This window comes from Diadema antillarum, unplaced genomic scaffold, assembly GCF_040938485.1.
Source record: "Diadema antillarum isolate AM-2024a unplaced genomic scaffold, OU_Dant_1.0 scf00000123, whole genome shotgun sequence".
Taxonomy (NCBI): Eukaryota; Metazoa; Echinodermata; class Echinoidea; order Diadematoida; family Diadematidae; genus Diadema; species Diadema antillarum.
Genome location: NW_027271012.1, coordinates 371,279 through 393,000, shown reverse-complemented (window position 1 = coordinate 393,000; position 21,722 = coordinate 371,279). Strand labels below are relative to the sequence as shown.

The window sequence follows — 21,722 nt, the reverse complement described above, 5'->3', positions numbered from 1 at the left end:
GCTCTGATAGCCACATACACGTCTATTTTTTAAAAATCTTTGTCTCCTGTTTTTACCAGGTAAGCTACTGGGTGCCTCAGCGAACAGCAACAAAAACATTGCATGATTCACATGAAAACACATGTTGGTTTCACAAGGACTGTCTGTAGGATGTACCAAACATGTGACCAGCATTTCAATTGAATGCATAAGAAGTAAATAACAAGTATATTTGTACGGTGACAAGGCGTTGTACACGTGACCACCAAGACTTGCGGGGGGGGGGGGGGGGGGGGGGGGAACAATGACACACATTCATTTTCTACAAAGAATCGCCGTGTCTTCATAGCTGGCAGAATTCATCCAAACATTTCGAAGCAAAACACCCCTGAAAGGGCAACGATGTTCAGAGGAACAGACATACTTGTATACAAAAATATCCTCACCAATGACTTTGTAGTCAGTTGATGCTGAAGGGCTTCTTGAGCAGTCAGCAGTAACCTGGGATCTAGGAGCAGTACGTCCTTGGAACTAGAGAGAGAGAGGTTGAGAGAGAGACAGAGACAAAGACAAAGAGTGAGAGAGAGAGAGAGAGATCATATATGGGAGAGATGTGGAGAACGATTGGGAGAGAAATGAGGGAGGGGGAGAGAGAGAATTTGAAAGGGAGAGATGGAACATACAAGGATGAGTGTCAGAGAGTGGAATTAGAATGTTGTGTGTGTAATTATTCTTCAGGACTTGTGGCATCCATCCATTGATGGATGACTGTGTATAGCTTCAAGCTCTGCTGCTGAAATCATTTTCTACATCAGTGTGTTCAGAAACCTTTAGGAAGAAAGAGGAGTGAGATATACACATACTATTATTCGTTACATTGCCCTCCATGCTGTATGTGCGTGATAAGGTATGGTCAAATAAACTGCGTGGTATGATGGCTTGTGCTTGTATACTTCATGTGGCTATTTTTTATTTTTTTTGAAACAGCTTTAGTGTAGGCCAACCTCTAATTCTCTCTCTTGATTGCTTTGCATCGTGAGGCCCCAACTTCAGGAGCCGCCTGCAGGAGTGCCACTCAGAGTGTAGTGAACTCTTTTGTGGGAGATTGCTGTTAACTTCCAGAACTTGAGTCCAATTGACAGTTCTGACTTCTTTGGTGGAGAAACGCAGCATACTTCCAGCATTAATGTACCGGAAAAATTCCACCTCGATCAGTTTGATTTGTCAAGTGTGAAATGATTTGTAAAAAACTGACATGATGTTGTATTTGGAAGAAAAAGGAAAAGAAAAACCCACTCAAAGTAAGATTTTCTTTGAGTGGGAATGGTTCTCCTCCATGAGCCCACTGTGCACTGCTGACCTTTGACCCTTCTATCTCGTGATGGTCTTTGCTCGGTAGGAGGATTCTCAACGACCTTTCATCAGATGTTCCAGGAGTGCCTAAGATAGAGGAGGAGCCAGCGGGGAGTGACGAATCAGAGGGGACCCAGAGCATCATTGTTTCTGGAGCGACAGCCTCGGCCATCCAGAATTTACCCACAGGTACTGTCCCCACTAGTTACGTTCACACGCAATCCTAAACGCAAGGGCTCGAATTCATGAAGGTGGTACAATCTTGTCCATGGTTTAAACCATGGATAAAGACCATGCGGCGCCAGGTGTCGCATGGTCTAATGGAATATTTTGTTGACGAAATGACCATTTCGTTTAAAAAAAAGATTATAATGTTGTCGTCAAAATGTTGTCATTTCGTTACAAAATAATAATTTCGTCAATGAATTGACTGATTTCGTAACGAAATATTCCATGCGACATTTAGCGCCCCATGGTCTTTGTCCATGGTTTAAACCATGGACAAGATAGTAGCACCTTCGTGAATTCGGGCCAAAGATTAGCTTATAGTTTAGCCCTGTGTAGGCGCACTTGAAAGGTAGCAATCTTAGAGATTCGTTGATGATTTGAATCACAAGACATCTTTGGGTTTTACGCTCCATCCACATACTACAAGGGGTCCCCACTCGTAGTCCAGCATCTTGCGGACATTATAATTAGCGATCTCAAAAGTTATCATGACTTCTCCATGAACTCTATTCCCCCTCAGGTTTCGGGTCAACCTTCAGTGCATATTGTAAACTCTTTATCATGGTAAATTATATGGTTTATCACTGGCATTGCATGTGTGTATTTCTTTGTCTAATTCTCAGGTTAAATCATTGAGTGGGAATCTTTAAGATTAGGTGTCACGTGTGCGCGCATCATAGTCTAAAACTACAAGCTAATCCATCAAAGTTTAAAACTTTGAAGATCATAATCGTTCCGTGAACATAACCACATTGTACATTGTATTTCAAGTTCACTAGAACAAGGACTTCTCTCTTTTCTTTTCTTTTTCTTCGGCCATGCATTTCATTATTAATGCATTCATCTTTAATATCATTGATTGAAGGGAGGAGTATCAAATAAAAACTGAAAACTGAAATATTCTTGCCACCACATGCCTGTAACTATAACTTTTTTTGTTTTTAAAGAAAAAGCAGCATGAACTACAACATGAACTGATCTTCAGTGGTCAAGCTTGTAATGATTTGCCCTTAAAGTCTACATGCCCCATGGTAATTGTTTGATCAACTTTGTATTGGAATTAATTAAATTAACCATTTTGAATAGAGAAAAATGAATAGATTGAAATGAATGACATCAGAACTTGTCTTAAATTGATTTTCCATCACCTTGCCTGCAAATGGACATGGATCTGCAAAATTAATAACTGGAGAATGGCAGAATTCCCCAAAGTCCAACATGGAATGCCTGGATTTGTCTGAGCTGTCCATCAGCAAGAGGGGATTAAGGGAAAAGTCAGGAGAATTGATTTTCCGAGTCACTTTTGAGTTGAGAGGCGTAGCAAGTGATGTCGTGGCAAGGGCTGATTCCTAGTGTGATAAGCTTTGATACTAAAATTGATTTGGTTTGAGAGGAGTTTTTTTTTTTTTTTTTTGGTATAGGAGAGAGATATTAGTAGATTTTCTGGCAGCTTTGACAGATCCAGGGAACAATTTAAGCATGAAACAGAAAACATTGAAATTAGTGTATAATATGTTCCTATACTTTTACTGAAATATATATTGATTAAAAACTGTGGTCAATGAACCCGCCCTCGTTCACTAGACACCAACTCTACACGTGTACGCTTTTAGATACAGGTCTGTGCATTCACAAAACTGAGGCAATCTACATATCTTCAAATGTGTGCACATGTCATGACGTACAATTGCACACTCCGTGACTAGGTGAATGATAGACTTCTTTTGCATATGTGACTACATGCCATTATGTATCATCAGTATTACCATGGCAACAGCTAGGTATTGACCAATCAGCTGTGGGCATTGTATTTGTTGCCATGGTAAATGTAAACCTCACAACTGACCTTTGTCTCCTCTTGAATCAAGGTCCAGAAATCGTTCTTTCATTCATTTTAAAATTATTTCTATGAAGGGTGTAAAAGACAATACAAAATACCATGGCAAGCCCACAGGACGAGTTGAGATAGTTTACACAGTGACAATACATCACATACGATTCGTATGTCAAAATAAGTCACATTATAAAACAAGATAATTTAACACATGATAACATGATTACATACAAATATTACAACTCAATTCACAAAATACAAGTAACATCCAAAGGCAATGTATAATTCATATTTTATATGATTTATCATTTGTGACCGTGCACCTCAAAACGAACATAAAGTCGCACACACTGATTTTGCGTGAGGACTGAAAATAAGTGAAATGGGTCAACCTAGCCGAACTTGACTTTTTCATATTTTCTGAAAGAGTGGGTCTTCTTTTACATTATGCTAAAATTTGGTATAATAAAACCGGTAGGAAAGTGTGTTTTCTTAGCAGTTTATCTTGAACATTTTTGGTAGAATAGTGTGATTAGGTGAGTCTTTAGAATCCCTTTTTCATTTCTGAAAAACCTTGTCCACACTCTTCACTTTCAACTCTAATAACTTTTGAAAGGATAGTGCTACTGCTTTGAAAGTTGGCATTAATTATGGACAGAATGTGTTAATAAGGCATGTTTAATTTCAGATTAATTTGATAATCCTTTCATTGTTGTTACTCTGGTGGTTTACTTCCTGTTTTTTGCCCCATTCATCGCACAGCCAGCACGGTTTGGTAAAGATTAAGCGCTTGAATAGACACTGTACTTCAGAGCCACTTTCCTCAGTTCACGCTTTTCCTGAGTTTGTGCTTTCTTTCCAATATTTAGATAGGTTAGGAGAGTCCATTTGATTTGAGTTATACATCATTTTAAAGCTTAAAGTCTGCTCTTTCAGAATATGACCTTAACTAAAAATTCATGTCTGGCGACTTTTTGTTTGTTTTGAGGTGCAGGGTCACATTTATACTTGGCCATGATGAATATGAGCTCCTTTCAGATGGGATTTTTTTTTTTGACTTCTTGGAACTGTCAGGGTTTCCATAGAAAGACCAACCATCTTAGTCCTTGATCCATATCTAGATATAGATCAAGTCTTTTAATTGCCACCATTTTTATTTGAGTTTTTCATTATGTCCACAAGCAATTACTGGTAGTGCATGTAATTACTAAATGTGAACCGAAAAGGACAGTTGTACTTTTGTATTGTTACATTCTGCGTTGTGATGATATGTTTATAGTTTTTATATGTAATGCATCACATGGAGACATCTTACGACACAAATTAAAAACCATAGGCCATATTCTTCAATGGAATGGATAAAGAGCACACATTTTTACTTTCTAAGTGAGGAATATTTATCAACACGAAGACTTTTCCCTCTGTCTTCTGCTATGGCATAAATGCTGAAGGGTGTATATGGTATCATCTTTTGTGATTTCCTATAATACACTGCACTGGTTATTTTCATTATATTGGTATACTTGGAGTGAATACCGAAAAGTAACATCAAAGGAGAGAGAGAGAGAGAGAGAGAGAGAGAGAGAGAGAGGAGAAAAAATGGTGCATTTGTGTGGATAATCTCTGGTTGGTGCACCCGCATTTTGTATTCATGGCATCAACACACGTGAGTTGAGAGTTAGATTGATGGACTTTTCAATGAGAGGATCAAACCCATCATATTAATAGGGAGTGATGGCTCAAAAGAAACAGGGCCATTGTCAAGGGAGGAATGTAGATGGGGGGAGTTGACAAGTAGATACAGGAGGGAGATTGAAAAGGAAAAATCAGAAACACCACGAGAATGATCAATGTGTCTTGAGGCAGTATGTATATTACAGAAGGCCTCGGAGGGTTTGAGATCGGGGAGCGGAATGGGCGGAGGTTCAAATCAAATACAAAGCTGTGAATGAATGCTACTTCTTCTCATGCCCAGAGGTATTTAAACCAGTGTAAGAGGCTATTGGAGGCTATTTGAAAAGCTCACCATTCCATTCATAGTTCACAGTGGTGGTTGAACCCCCCCTCTCTCTCTTCCCCCTCGCCCCTCCTCTCCCTCTCTTCCTCCTCCTCCTCCTCCCTCAGTGGTTTCATGGGGGATCAGACCTTTTTGGTGTGATCCTCCGGACCCTCTGGTGTGTCAGAAGGGGTTTGAAGCTGGCGAGCCGCCTGCCCCTCTTAAATGTCAGCTCCTCAATTATCCCACCAGCTGCATTACCTCCGATGCCCGCAGTGTGTATCCAGGTCGCGGCGCACGTGCTACCGGTGCATGCTGGGGGGATTTCTCAATTTTTTTTATGTTGTTTTCTCTCAGCAGATGGAGCTTGTTCCTCTTTCCACGTGCTCGTTTATTTGATTGCGGCTTTGGATTTGATAAACCTTTGATTCCTAATAAATTTGTTGTGTAGGATTTTGAGACAACCTTCCCCTCATCCTCAAAAACTTTTCTGTGCAAAGCTTTGTGCAACTGAAGAAGTGGACTTAGCATTTTTAGCAGAGTGTGATAAAATCATCTGAAAGTTGCAATCAATTCATATTCCATAAAAATGCCAGTTGACTAGGGGTGGCAAACTGTATGAATTCCTAAAGTGACAATCAGATGACTGGAGGTGATTTCAATGAAGACTTAAACTTTGAGGCATCTGTGTGTTTTTGGAACGTAAGATATAATGTTTCTCAAATTGAAAAAACAAACAAACAAAACAAACAAGAAACCCGGCCATATCAATTTTGAGTGTGTATAATTTGATGGCCTGAATTGGTTGTCAACCATTTGAATTTTCTGTCTGAACTTGATGTTTTCATATGTTGAGAAATGCTTTCTTTTTTTAGGACAGTTTTGAGGAAAGCAAAACTTTGGCTTTTATGCTAATTATATTGTTTTCCATGAACTTCCATCTGTTTGCAAACCACTGTGGTGTGACTACAAGACTTTATTTTCTAGGAAAGGTGACTCAAGTTGTTTTACTCTGGCAAACAAACAGATGGTCGTAGTGTTTGTCTCTCTTGTGTGCAGTTCAAAGCAGAAACAATGATAATTCAAAAATACTGTAGAGACCCTGTGTGCTAAAAAAATTCAAATTGTCCATAATGATTTTGACCTACATCTGTGCATATTGTACGAGGAATTTGCTTGATCTTCAATATTTTGTTCTTGAGAAAGTTTCTGTTGGTCCAAACTGTCCTTTCATTTGTTGCAATTTTTTTTTCTCTTCCAATGTTATGAAAGTGACGTTTTGATGATTCACCAAAAATACTTGCAGGAAAGATACAAGTACAGTATGATACATATTCAAAATGAATTTTTCACATACAGTAGATTCTTAAACTCATAACTCATTATACACTGTATCTGCATGGCTGATCATGTTCACTTTGTTTTGCTACATGTATTTGATGATTCCATTCGTCTTTAAGACAGATTTTGAGAAAGATTTCTTAGAAGTGGATAGCTCTAGAAATATTTCAGCTTTTCACAATCCCCAGAATCAGATGTAATGTGTATGAAGCAAGTTAGTCCCATTCAAATTCACTGATTTCCCACTTAATCCAGCAATGCCATTCATGTATTTTGAGCTCAGATGTGGCAGGTTTTCATAGTCAATGGTTTTATATTCGATTTCAATTGCATTTGATATGAACAATTTTCAGTAACCCACAACCAGCACCAGTATACTAATCTGAGTTGCTGTTGTTGTATAACCAGAGGTGTCAATAATTGCAAAATAACACATTTGTAAAATGTTAACTAGATTCATGAATAGGGAATGAGTAAATATGAAATGGTAATTTTGTGTAAAACTCAGAAGAAACAATGCCTTTTCCCCGCATGCATTTTTATTGAAAGCAGTAGCCTTGTTTGTGAAAGAGAAAATGCTGTATATGTATAGTATTGCTTGCATTTGGCAGTATCAAATGCTTGTGTAAGATCATGATGCTATTGCTCCTACAATGGTAGTAAATGAAAGCTGTTCTTGTGCCCCATATCTAGGGCAGATCAATTGTGTGTAGATTCAGTCTTTCATTCAAAGCCCACATACTGATATATGTACACACACAGTGAAGACATTGGTACTGAGTGAGGAGAAGCCCTGTAGTCTGAATAATTTTGTTACCATAGCAACTTTCATCTGTAGTTCACGTCTTTGTATACCTATTGGTTTGCACAGTGTTATTTATTCATATACATGTATATACCGGGTATATTTTTTAAATAAATATTGGTGAAATGTATCCACACTATGTATTTTAAAATGAAAACAAACTTTTGAGGGTCGTGTAAAAGGTGTTTGGTGGTAAATGTGTTGCAGCCATTTTTTAGAAGTTATCAGGGAATCCAATCAGGGGATTATGTTCAATTCCCTTTCACTGAGCTACGTGTAAATTAGCCTCAGCCAAAGGAATAGAGAGAAATTTCAGAGATATCCAAAGCCTTGTGTCATTTGTTGTTTCTGGATGACAAAGATGTTTATTTTTGAGTAGACGCATTGAAATGTAATGGTTTGTTCAAATGTTTTTTTTTTTTTTTTTTTTTCATTGTTACGACCAAAATCACTCTGAGAATGATCGCACAAAAGAAACAATCAACTGATGTTCAGGCGGTTTATTAACAGTGATATTGAGGGTACAGACTGGTAATCGGCGTCATATCAGTACAACAATGATCAATAGAAACAATTACAAATCGGTAATGGGATCACTTACATGCGTCCAAACTATCACAAAGTCGCTACAGTTCCCTGATAGTGTCCAGATACGATGTTCGATGCACAAATGAATGATCCGCGATGCACCGATGAATGATTCCTGCGACGTATTTAAAATCCAGAGGCACAGGTTACAATAGTCCGCGTTATAATTCCAGGGTACATAGATGTCCACAGTAGATCCACAGTATAATGTTCCCAGCAAAATGTGCAGAATCCAACGACCACGTCCAGTCGATGCGTTGAATGATGATTCACTTTATATTGTCCAGCTAGGAATCCAGCCCGTCACAGCTTTGCCGTAGCAATGTCCGTTGACATTAAAATATGGAGTCCAATGAAGGCACATTAATTCTCTGCAGGTAAAATGTCTCCCAGGCCAAGTATCTCCTCAAACATAACAGGTCAGCAGGTAACACAGGACTGACTATAACAAGTCGCTTCAGAGCCAGAAGTGACGTAACTCTCAGAGCAGAGGTGTTGGGTACTCTGCCTACTGCAGAATTTCTCTAGCTTATATACTATCTATTCACCCCTTCTAGCACATTCTATAACTCTCTCCAACCTACTAGCCAGTCTAAGTTCCAGGAAATCTGGATGACTCATTGCCTATCTATGTACAAAACATCATTGCCAAGAATAACTACCAATCACATTGGGCTACAGGGACAGTGCCTCACTCAGCCAAATATGTTAGCACTTCCCAGAACTTTCTGGAAATGGGTGAAATCATTCTAGATTGAGTGAGCTATAATGTATTTCCTGTTACATGCATGTACTGTGTAGTTACATTGTATACCACCTAGAAAATTCTCCACTGATCTGGTCAGCCTGTATGTACTATATCTATACCACATAGAATGTTCTCCATTAATCTGGTCAACCTGTGTACATACACATTAAAACAGCCAGGCATACAGTACATCATACATGTACGTGTACATAACTACTAGTGTGTACATTTGTGACACCATCCCCCATGGGAAAAAGAAAGCCTTGCTGTAGCAAGGGTTTCTTTTACCTTCACAATTTATCATTGTTATTTACAACGAATGTGAAATAAAGTCCAAGTCAAGCAACAATAATCACATACTATCACATGCCTTTTGGATAGCTGTATTAATTCCATGTTCTCTTTTCATGGATACCATTTACAATGATATTGCTTGGATTCTCTGAGCTTATACAATCATATCAAACTGTTTTGCACACATTAATGAATATGCTTAACACATACACTGGAAATGATATGCGGTGAAAACTTTTCACCTTTGATACTCTTTTCATGTTACACTCTTGACAGAGCGTCGGCAATTACATTGTTTTTGCCTGCCACATGTTTGATTTTGAGTGCATATGGCTGCGTCATCATGCTCCATCTGAACAACCTGTTGTTCTTCATTTTGAACCGGTCTAAAAAGACCAAGGGGTTGTGGTCAGTATAGACTGTGACCTCCCCTTTGCTATTTGTCAAGTACACTTCGTATTGCTGGAGGGCAAGGATGAGACTGAGAGCCTCCTTCTCAATTGTGGAGTACTTCTTCTGGTATGCGTTCAATTTTTTGGAGAAGTAGCTAACTGGTCGTTCAGTGCCTTCTTCATCTTCTTGGAGCAAAACCGCCCCCACTCCTACATCGCTAGCATCTATTGCCACCTTGAATGGCTTTGCGAAGTCAGGAGCTGCCAAAACAGGCTCATTAGCAAGGACTGCCTTTAGTTTCTCGAAGGCTCTTTGACACTCATCAGTCCAGGTGTACTTTGCCTTGCCCTTCAGTAGGTTTGTTAGGGGGGTGACTACAGTGCTGAAATTCGGTACAAATTTCCTGTAGAAACCCGCCATGCCCAGAAATCTGAGCAACTCCTTCTTGGATTGGGGGATGGGAAAGCCTAGTATAGCCTCTACCTTGGCTTCTCTTGGCAATACTTGTCCCTGACCGACTAAATGCCCGAGATACACCACTTTGGCCTTTGCAAATTCACTCTTTGCCAGATTAATCACCAATCCAGCCTCCTTGAGTCGATCAAAAAGTTGCCGCAAGTGTGTAATGTGCTCTTCCCACGTGTCACTATACACAAGGATGTCATCAATGTATACTACACAGTGGTCAAGTCCGGCAATGATTTGGTTTGTCAGCCGTTGGAAGGTGGCTGGAGCATTTTTCATGCCGAATGGCATTACTTTGCATTGGAACAAGCCATCTGGTGTAGCAAAGGCAGAAATCTCTCTGGCTTTGTCGGTCAAGGGCACTTGCCAGTATCCCTTTAGAAGGTCTATCTTACTGACATATGCAGAATTTCCGACCCTGTCAATGCAATCTTCTAGTCTGGGAATGGGGAAAGAGTCTGTTTTCGTCACGGCATTCACCTTTCTGTAATCTATACAGAATCTTTGAGACCCATCCGGTTTGGGCACCATGACGATTGGAGAGCTCCAACTGCTTTTACTCGGTTCTATTATGTCATTGTCTAGCATGTATTGAACCTCTTCCCTTACTTTTTGCAGTTTGCTCGGGTTTAACCTGTAAGGGTTTTGCTTGATAGGGTCAGCATCTCCTACATCAACATCATGTACAGCCAGAGGGGTGCAGCCTGGTTTGTCTTTACCCAATTCTTTGTACTCATGTAACAGACTAGTCACATCTTTCCTCTGATTATCAGGTAGGTAGTTCAGTGCCTCATCTACTTTCCCTAACATCTCTGAGTTAGACAACCTGGCACTAGAGGGCTCACTTCCATGCTCATCTTGAGCTTCTCCCTCTTCCTCTACTTCCTCTTCTACCACCTGAGCTACGCCTACCGGCTGACCAGCCTTTCTCTCATAGTACTCTTTCAGCATGTTTACATGACACACCCTCTGATCTTTGCGTCTGTCTGGCGTACTGATCACATAGTTCACATCATTGAGTTTCTTTTTGACACTGTATGGGCCACTGAACTTGGCTTTCAGTGGTTCACCTTGTATGGGCAGCAGTACAAGAACTTTGTCACCTGGGTTGAAAGTTCGGGCTTTGGCATTTTTGTCTGCCTTTCTCTTCATAGAGTCTTGTGACACTTTCAAGTGTTCCCTAGCTACCTCACAAGCCTTTGAAAGCCTTTCACGAAACTTTGACACGTAGTCAAGTAGGTGGACCTCATCATCCTCCGTCATGAATTTCTCTTTGATGAGCTTCAGTGGGCCCCTAACTTCATGACCGTACACCAACTCAAATGGGCTGAAACCCGTCGACTCATTTGGGGAGTCCCTCGTTGCGAACAGCAGGAAAGGGATGCCCTTATCCCAATCCTCGGGATACTCCTCACAGAATGCCCTAATCATTGTCTTTAGGGTCTGGTGGTAGCGCTCCAACGCACCTTGGGATTGGGGATGATAAGCTGACGACTTCAGCTGCTTCACACCCAAACGATACATCACCTCTTGAAATATGCCTGACATGAAATTTGACCCTTGGTCAGACTGCACTTCCTTGGGCAACCCATACCTAGTGAAAAACTGCACTAGAGCATCTACCACAGTCTTAGCAGTGATATTTCGCAATGGGATAGCCTCTGGAAACCGTGTAGACACATCCATGATTGTCAAGAGGTACTTGTGACCTGACCTAGTCCTAGGCAAAGGTCCAACACAGTCAACTAGAACCCGACTGAATGGTTCTTCAAACGCAGGAATCGGAATCAATGGCGCCGGTTTCACTGAATGCTGTGGTTTACCAGCCACCTGACATGTGTGACAAGTCTTACAAAACTCAGCCACATCCACATTCAACCCTGGCCAATAGAAATGCCTCATGATCCGATCCTTTGTCTTTCTGACGCCTAAATGGCCGCCAACTGGTAACTCGTGAGCAATCCTCAAGATCTCACCGCGGTAACTAGGAGGGACAACAACTTGACGGACCACCGTCCAATCCTCATCAGCTGGCCTATGGGGAGGTCTCCACTTCCTCATCAAAATGCCATCTTTGACATAATAGCACTCAGGGACCTTTTCAGCCTCAGCCTCAGAACACGCCGTCTGAGACAAGCCTTTCAACGCAGAGTCTGCCTGCTGTGCTTCAACCAAGGAAGACTTGCTAAACAGCCCATCACTGTTAGCCTTGGAGCCTAATACAGCAACCCCATCATTCAAATCCTTGAAAAAGGTTTCTGCCAACCAAACACCGGAATTCTCCTCCACATCAACAGAATCCGCATCATCTTGAACAGCTCTACGAGCCTGAGACCTAGTCACAACACAATCTGGGAAAATCCCAGGAAATTCCTCCTGCAACTGCTCAGTTTCAGTAACCACCACTGGTTTCTCCGAAACAACTGGAGACGCAACCACCTTGTCCCCAGCCAAGTCATTCCCCAACAGGAAGTCAATGCCTGCCATAGGCAACTCAGGAACAACTCCAACAGTCACAGGACCAGAAACTAGGTCACACTTCAAATCCACTCTATACAGTGGCACTGACATATAACTGCCATCAACAGTCTGAATCAAGACTTTTGCATTCACTGCACTATCTGGTGGAAAAGTCATACCACCACCCACCATCAACGACTGAGAGGCCCCCGTATCCCGTAGGATGACTACTGGCTTACCTGCCTCACCAGAAGTACATGGGGTCACCTCACCATCAAACAAAAAGCTACGATAGCTCTCATCCACCTGCTTCATCCTGTCTTTGAATTTGGGAGATTGACTTTCAATGGCCTGTGTTTCACTGAACGGGACACTGTTTTCGGGTAGGACACTTTTTGACATAACAAATCCCAAGTCCTTCTTTGTTTTGTTTTGCAACTTCCAACACTGTGACTTTACATGCCCTATCTTGTTACAGTGAAAACATTTGATGACATTTGCACTTGTACTGGACCCTTTGTCAGATTGAGGCTTTGGTGCCGATGAAGTTTCAGAACTCGTGCCTTTTTCAGAACCAGCATTCTTTGGATTGCTCGGCTGATTTTTGTCTCTCTTGTTTCCAGAGAAATTCCTGAAAGGTGGTCTGTTGTCATTTCTGTGGGTCAGCTCATACTCATCAGCCATCAAGGCTGCTTTATGCAAACTTGTCACTTTGTGATCATCCAAATGCGACCTCACACTGAAAGCAACACTCTTTTTGAATTCTTCCAAGAGAACAACCTCACGTAGGTTATCAAAGTCCTGATCCACTTTCAGGGATCTGTACCACCTATCAAACGTCATTTCTTTTTCACGAGCAAACTCAACATGTGTCTGGCCTGGTTTGCGGTACGAATTTCTGAACTTATGTCTGTACGCCTCTGGCACCAACTCATAAGCATTCAACACTGCTTTCTTGACTGTAGCATAGTCACGTGATTGCTCTTCAGAGAGAGATGAGTACACATCGGCTGCTTTGCCGACAAACACACTTTGAAGGAGCAAGGGCCAAAATTCCTGTGGCCAGTTCAAACTGTTAGCCACCTTCTCAAATGACACAAAATATGCATCAACTCTGTTTTCTTCAAACTTGGGCACCAATCGAATGTTCTTGGCCAAATCAAAATCAGAGGGAGCCCTTTCACGATTTCCAACAGTTTGTGCATGAGTCAATTCCATCTCACGCAATTTCAGTTGTTGCTCCACTTCAAGTTTCTTCATTTCCATTCTTTCCTTCACTTCCAGTTCTAATCTCATCTTCTCCTTCTCCATTTCCATTTGCAATTTAGCAAGCTCAAGCCGTGTTTGATCTGAAATTTGAGCTTGATCTGGAGTGACAATTTCTTCTTTGAGCTCCATGTGACCAGCTACTAAGTCAAGAATCTCTGCCTTTCTTGCACCTTGTGGAACATCTACACTTAAATGCTGTGCAATAGCAGTCAAATCACATTTGCGTAACCTTTGCAAATCTTTGAGGGACAAATCTGTCCTCTGAACAAATGCCTGAACATCCATTGTACTGATTGACATTGTCACAATGTATTACACACAATATACAATTGAACAATCAACTCAACCGGTATTTTGTCTGTACTAATATTCTGGATTCCGGAACGTTCCAAATTCTATATTTTGGCTTTAAATTCAATTCCCGGACAAGCCCCCAATTTTGTTACGACCAAAATCACTCTGAGAATGATCGCACAAAAGAAACAATCAACTGATGTTCAGGCGGTTTATTAACAGTGATATTGAGGGTACAGACTGGTAATCGGCGTCATATCAGTACAACAATGATCAATAGAAACAATTACAAATCGGTAATGGGATCACTTACATGCGTCCAAACTATCACAAAGTCGCTACAGTTCCCTGATAGTGTCCAGATACGATGTTCGATGCACAAATGAATGATCCGCGATGCACCGATGAATGATTCCTGCGACGTATTTAAAATCCAGAGGCACAGGTTACAATAGTCCGCGTTATAATTCCAGGGTACATAGATGTCCACAGTAGATCCACAGTATAATGTTCCCAGCAAAATGTGCAGAATCCAACGACCACGTCCAGTCGATGCGTTGAATGATGATTCACTTTATATTGTCCAGCTAGGAATCCAGCCCGTCACAGCTTTGCCGTAGCAATGTCCGTTGACATTAAAATATGGAGTCCAATGAAGGCACATTAATTCTCTGCAGGTAAAATGTCTCCCAGGCCAAGTATCTCCTCAAACATAACAGGTCAGCAGGTAACACAGGACTGACTATAACAAGTCGCTTCAGAGCCAGAAGTGACGTAACTCTCAGAGCAGAGGTGTTGGGTACTCTGCCTACTGCAGAATTTCTCTAGCTTATATACTATCTATTCACCCCTTCTAGCACATTCTATAACTCTCTCCAACCTACTAGCCAGTCTAAGTTCCAGGAAATCTGGATGACTCATTGCCTATCTATGTACAAAACATCATTGCCAAGAATAACTACCAATCACATTGGGCTACAGGGACAGTGCCTCACTCAGCCAAATATGTTAGCACTTCCCAGAACTTTCTGGAAATGGGTGAAATCATTCTAGATTGAGTGAGCTATAATGTATTTCCTGTTACATGCATGTACTGTGTAGTTACATTGTATACCACCTAGAAAATTCTCCACTGATCTGGTCAGCCTGTATGTACTATATCTATACCACATAGAATGTTCTCCATTAATCTGGTCAACCTGTGTACATACACATTAAAACAGCCAGGCATACAGTACATCATACATGTACGTGTACATAACTACTAGTGTGTACATTTGTGACATCATTCAGTATTTATTGGTAAAAAGCAAATGCCATTTACAGCAAAGAAAAAAAAATCAATCGAATTACAGAATCACATAATAAAAAAGTGCAGCAAAACAAAGTGGATACTTAAAATATCACATATCAAATATGACAAAAATACTTTGTAAAAAAAGAATACAGTTCAAATTAAATGTCAAACCTCCATTTTTGAAAATGAATACCAAGTTTGCCTTTCTTTTTAGAAATTCTATATTCTATTTCTTTATTATTATTTAAGTAAGCCTGGAAAGATTCCAAAGTAGGGGTTTTATTCTGGAATTTACAGACATATATGAAATACTTTACAGATAAAAAAATATATGATATGTAAGAGTCTCCATAGAGACCGAACATCTTCTCAAAATTAGAAAATATATAATTTTTCTTTTCCTTGTGATTTATAATATCTATTATCTTTTGCCATAAAGTTCAAATGTTGGTTGCATCCCCTCAGGATCACAATACACACGATACGTATACACTGTACTCTTCTTGATGCAGAACTGACTACTGTTCTTGTTTAAATGAGCAAATGATGCCATATATCAGTAAAAGGACAACTATATAAAAGTTGAAACTTTTTTCTTACTAGTTCATGTTAGGCCAAGTTTAGAAGATGTTGCTCGTATACATGGATGTAGGTTTGCAGATTAACAGTTTTTTTGTTGTTGAATACATACTTTCATATCCAAAGTCCAGTTATGTATCATGTATTTTCATGTTTGTGATGGTTCTGTGAAGTAAACTTCCACAATTTGTAAAGATTTCCACACTGTCTGTGGTTATCCCGCCTGTATCAGAAGGAGTGAAGATAGACCATTAAACTGCTGTACCCTGTTTCTGTGTTGCCTCGGACAGGTGCGACGATCCAGATCGCTAACCCGGGCGATGGTGTGCAGGGTATTCAGACCCTGACCATGACCAACTCTGGCGGGTCCGGCATTGTCCAGTCTATCCAGACGCAGGATGGCCAGCAGTTCTTTGTGCCAGCGGCTACTGGTAAGTTTGCGTCGTCGCAAGCAGCACAACGACAGGTGTCAATCTTCATAACTCCCTCGCTCTCTATATAACTTGCTATGCATTTGTGTCAGAAAAAAAAAAATGCTGAAAAGGGTATGGGTATGTCTTTGAGACACATGGCATTCATTATCAGCATTTAAAAAAAAGAATAAGGTGTGTTTTTCTTTCTCTTTTTTGCCATATGGTAGTTCTCTTTCAGAAAACAGGTTTTTGACCTTCAGGGAAGTAGATAAAGATTAAAATTAAGATTACTACTACAGCGTAGGCACTGTGGATGAAGTACAGTTACCATAAATCAGAATTCTTTGTTGTATTTCAGGGCAGATTATGTTTTGGTTATTTTCTGGCAAATGAAGCGAGCATTTATTGAAGATGCCATTTTAGGGTTTTATTCTTGGTATCATAACTAAATACTGAACTTCAGTGTTTGTTTTGTGAATGTGATGCCATTTATGGGTGCAAATTGGATGTGCTGTAATACGTCATGTACATCTTTTTGTCGGGTGTGCGTTTGAATGTGGGTAGATAGCACATTTGACTTTAGAGTGACAGCCTATGTCTGTAGCTCCCTGAACTGCGTTACTGCATTCAGTTTATGCGCTACTAAATGGTTATAAACTTGGAAACATAAGATGTAAGTAATTTGTGATGTAATAGGTGATCCTGCATAAGGATTTTGAATAGGCCATCTTATGCCTTTGTCGCAAGACACAACGTTACAGTTCATGAGGTTCCTACTTCATGTCTCAGACAAAAGGATTCAATCTGTGCAATCTTGTTTCTGCCCCTGACAGCGGTAAACATAGCTCGTCTAGGTGACGTCCAGGCCTACCAGATCAGGCCGGCCACATCGTTACCGCAGGGCGTCGTCATGACAGCGCCGGCCAACATCCAGCAGCAGGCTGTGCTCGCTGAGGAGGCGGGGAGGAAACGGGAGCTGAGACTGATGAAGAACAGGTTGGTTGCATGGGATGAGAAGTGAGAGAGAGAGAGAGAGTAATACAGTGCACTCCCATTATAACGGTCGCAAGTAAAACAAAATTCTCATTGGAAAGAAATAAAAATTCAGTCCCATAGTTACCACGTTTATTTCTTTTGATACTCACTATACTGTTCGGCTAGGATGAAATTTTGATATATCGAAAGTAAACTGCTGGTTCCTGAGACTTTGTTGTAAGAGGGTTGCCTGTACTGAATAATGAACTTAGGATGCAATATCACTGATGCAAGAATTGTCTTAATCGTACCCATAAGTATCAGTATGTATGTCTACATTCATATTGTGTTCATTGTATGGTGGTGTGAAGGTATCATGTTCGTGTCTGTGTATGGATTTTCTCATTATTTTTTACTGAGACTGGTGTGATTGGAATGCACTTTTAAATGGTGACGTTTATTTACTGGGTAGTAATTTTTTTTTCCTGTATGCTAGATGACATGCATGGTGGCATGGCAAGTTGAGAGGTATACTGTCAACCTTGCCTAAGTGGAATCTATTTTGACGGAAGAAATAGCTTAGACTTAGAGAAAAGTTGACTTATGAGGGATTAAAATCAGTAGAGTATAAAGAGAAGAGGACTTGAAAATACCTTTGACTTAGGCGATTATTCGACTTATGTGAGGTTGACCTAAGCAAGGTTGACTCTAATACCCCGTTCAGAGTCCCACTTAGTCTAGCACAACCTCTAGAGGTTGTGCTGTGATCACGCCAGACGATGGGGACTCTGAACGGTCTCGGCGTAAGCGTCTAGCACAAGTCTGGAGTGAGTCTGGCACGAGTCTGGCACGAGTCTGGCGTGAATGTCGTGCTAGACAGCCTAGCACGAGTCTAGCACAACCTCTGGAGGTTGTACTGTGTTCATGCCAGACGAGGGGACTCTGAACGGTCTCGACACAAACACGGCGTGAACATAGTCTGGTTTTCAGACTCTTTGCCAACTGTACTCCTTCTACAAAATGCACCCTCTGCGGATTTTGTTGCCGCCCTTATTGAAGTCACCGTTTTTGTCAAAGGATAAGGCCCATCAGCTTAACCTGCTACTTCTTTTGTTGTTAGAAGCAGTAAATATTCTGAAAAGGAAATTAGTGTGAGAAAACGGTCTGAAAACCAGATTAGCGTAAACACAGCACACACTTCCAGTGACCAGCACTGTTTGTGGTGGAAAAAAATACCCTTCCATTGATTTCCATAGAAATGTATGCGGACCTCACTCTCGACAACAAGGGGACTCTGAACGGGGGTCTCTCTTACCACCCACTCTGTTTGTATAAAAAATAGCTAGTTTTCATCTAGCATGTCCTTAGAGAATCCAACTCTCCCGTTTTCTACGGGAGATCTCCCGCTGAAAACCCATTTTTGCAAAATCTCCCGTTCTCCCGTTTGAGATTTAATTTCTACCGCCCTGGCTCAATGTCTCCCTTTGGAAAGGATTTCTTACTTATTGCTATGGTATGCTGCAAAAATAAGCCTTAGATAGCACCAGAGAGCATCTGTAACCCTAGGAACTTCGCGCTTCGCACACATAAACTTGGAGTCTCCTGTTTGCTAGGGGTTTCAGGCGGGAGAATCTCCAGATCAGAAGGGGCTTCAGGTTGGAGTCTCTGTGTCCTCCCGAGGTCCTCTAGACAGGGGGACTCTGAACGGGGTATATGTCTGTTTCAAATGCAGGATTTAACCACTTTCTGTTAACCTTTCGTTATTCCGGTTCTTGACCACAGAGAGGCAGCCAAAGAGTGCAGGAGGAAGAAGAAGGAGTACATCAAGTGTCTTGAGAACCGGGTGGCGGTCCTGGAGAACCAGAACAAGACCTTAATAGAGGAGCTGAAATCACTCAAGGAGCTCTACTGTCACAAGTCTGACTAGGCAGGTGAGTCCGACGCACACCGACGCAGTCCGGTCTGTCGTTTTGGGTGAACGCACAATGTATTCGTCATCGCTATGGGAACTGCCTGCCCTTGAAAGCCAACTAATCAGACCTCGTCCAAACATTTGGCATAGGTATACTGTAAAACACGATATTTTCGCGGCATGAAATTTTTGCGAATGGGAGCTGACGGCCAAAATTTGCAGCATGACATTTTCGCGAGTTGCCTCTAACATTCAATGCATATAGTATAGGCAAGATATTTATCATGCATTATAATTTCGCGAAACTTGGCTCTCATGAAATTTGCAAAATTAAAATGCACGCAAACATTCCTCGTTTTACAGTAATCAGTCTTCAACAGGAGTGTAATGGAATCGGGGTGCAGTTGGTTGGTTGGTTGGTCTGTTACAAATGTGAATCGAACTACTTCACTTTCAAGTGACACAAACAAAATTTACCGCACATGTTGAGGTCGCTATGAAGTTGCGCAAGACACATTTTTCGACAGTAATGGAAAGTGCAATTCCATGGTCACAGTGCATTATGGTCCCCGAAATAACATGTCAGTTACTGTCTACTATTTTGGCAGTGTGCCAGTACAGAAGTGTTGGGTGGAAGTATTATCACCTTCAGTGATATTTCTGATTTTACCTATATTTTTAACTTACATTTGCATTTATCTCAAACAAGTATCTTTGCTCCTCACAAAGTTTGCAGTAGTTTCAAGCATGCGAAAATTGCTCAGTAAAACAGTAACTAGCAGCTACTTAAGTGATTGTTCATTTTACTTCTGTGTCTCCCATCCAGGTGAATGCAGAGTGAATACCACGGAGTGTTTACTGAAGAAAGCCCATTGCAAACCAGAGAGCACAGGTTATTTTTTTGACCGAGCACCGTGTTTCTACCTTCCGCGCAGACGCCGCAGACGACTGCCAGACTCTCGCACTGTCGATGCGTCGGGAGGGGGAGTGGCTTCCGTTTGTCGTCTGGCTCGGCAGTCAGCTGGGAGAGGGCTCGAAAGGAGAGATTGAGAGAAAGAGAGCGAGTGGGAGAGAAAGAGAGAAAGGAAGTGATGGTTAAAGCTGTGTCTATGCCTTGTGCAGATATCGTATTTTACGACTATGAATATCTCTCTGTGTTGTCACACCCCGGCTTTACTGCACAGAAAATGCCCCTACCCTTTGAAAACATGACGGACAGTCACATAAACATGAACACCGCACCTAAGCGCAGCGCTTGTAAAAAGCCGGTGTGAAGGAATTCCGTCAGGATTTTAGAACATTGCTCAGCTTGCGCCAAACAGGACATGAATTGCAAAGCAAGCATATTTTATTGTGTAAATATATAAGTAATTTGATTCTGCTCATGAGCACTGAGCACATGACCGGATTTAAGTGAGAGCATTCTGCAATGACTTCGCCTTTTGAGTGAGGCTCGGTGACATGTGTCTGTTGCAACTGTATGAGGTCAAATTGTCAATATTTTTTTACGCCAATGTTGTGATTCTGCCCTTTTCGTTTGAGGAGTCAAGTTTTGCCCATTAGGGTACACTGTTGTATGGACAGTCAACCCACAGTTCTCCGCTCTGTGTGAACTCTGAACTACAGAATGATCGGTCGTGTACGGCAAATTCTGGTGAACATCTTTTGTTGTGATGTACCTCAGTATGTGAGGATGTGTGATACAGCTTTTATCCTCAAAAGCATCCAGAAATGTATCTTTATGATGAGGTTTTCATGAATCTCAAGTGGGTTAGAGCAAAATACACTCACTCACACTTACACTTTGGTTTGTCAGACTGAATTTCAAAAGGGTTTTACGAAAAAAAGAGAAGAATTTCTAAAGGGATCACATGTTTAAGAACACAGTACAGATATTTTCTTATTTGGTCGCGATTATGAAAATTCTCTACCAAGGCCGTACACCCTTCCCCTCTAAAAACATTTTACTGTTGGGGTGAAGAAAAGTGCTCATGCCTACCAATACTTGATTATGAAATACTGGGTCACTTTCATAAAGCTTGCCCAATTCTTTGCGACGGCCTTTGCGTATCATTCATGTAAGGGTATTAATGTAAAAGAAAATCTCCCCAACATTTCTGGAATTCCACCAGGTCTTCAGACACTGATTGCTGTTCACATTTGAGCCAAGGTGGTGTTGCTAGCTCTTTCTAATGACCTTTGACCTTTTATTTTTGTACTTTCCTTCTATTCATTTGCACAGTATGATACATCTAATGACAAATATTCATTTGATCTAATTTTGTGTTATCAATTCCAGCACCACGATGGTGTAAGCAAAAATTTAAAAAAAAAAGTGATGTGCATTTGATCTTTCTGTATGTTTGTCTTGCCATGAATTTTGTACTGTAACATATGCATACATATGTAACTTTGAACTTGGTATTTCTCTCAGAATTTTCTATTCCAGTTAATGTTCATGCATATCTCATGGTGTTTTCTCAGTGTTCTGTGAGCTTT

At 40.9% G+C, this 21,722-nt stretch overlaps 1 protein-coding gene across 2 annotated transcripts in view; it reads left to right on the top strand.

The window, feature by feature from the left end:
- Window positions 1–21,722, top strand: part of LOC139720217 (cAMP-responsive element modulator-like) — a 59,751-nt gene extending 38,029 nt beyond the window's left edge. For both annotated transcript variants that reach the window (XM_071631579.1, XM_071631578.1), the window contains 5 exons: window positions 1,379–1,521; window positions 16,214–16,354; window positions 17,170–17,332; window positions 19,094–19,242; window positions 20,050–21,722. In XM_071631579.1, the coding sequence (XP_071487680.1) occupies window positions 1,379–1,521; window positions 16,214–16,354; window positions 17,170–17,332; window positions 19,094–19,238 (592 nt within the window). In that variant the 3' untranslated portion in view covers window positions 19,239–19,242; window positions 20,050–21,722. The remainder of the gene's footprint in view (window positions 1–1,378; window positions 1,522–16,213; window positions 16,355–17,169; window positions 17,333–19,093; window positions 19,243–20,049) is intronic.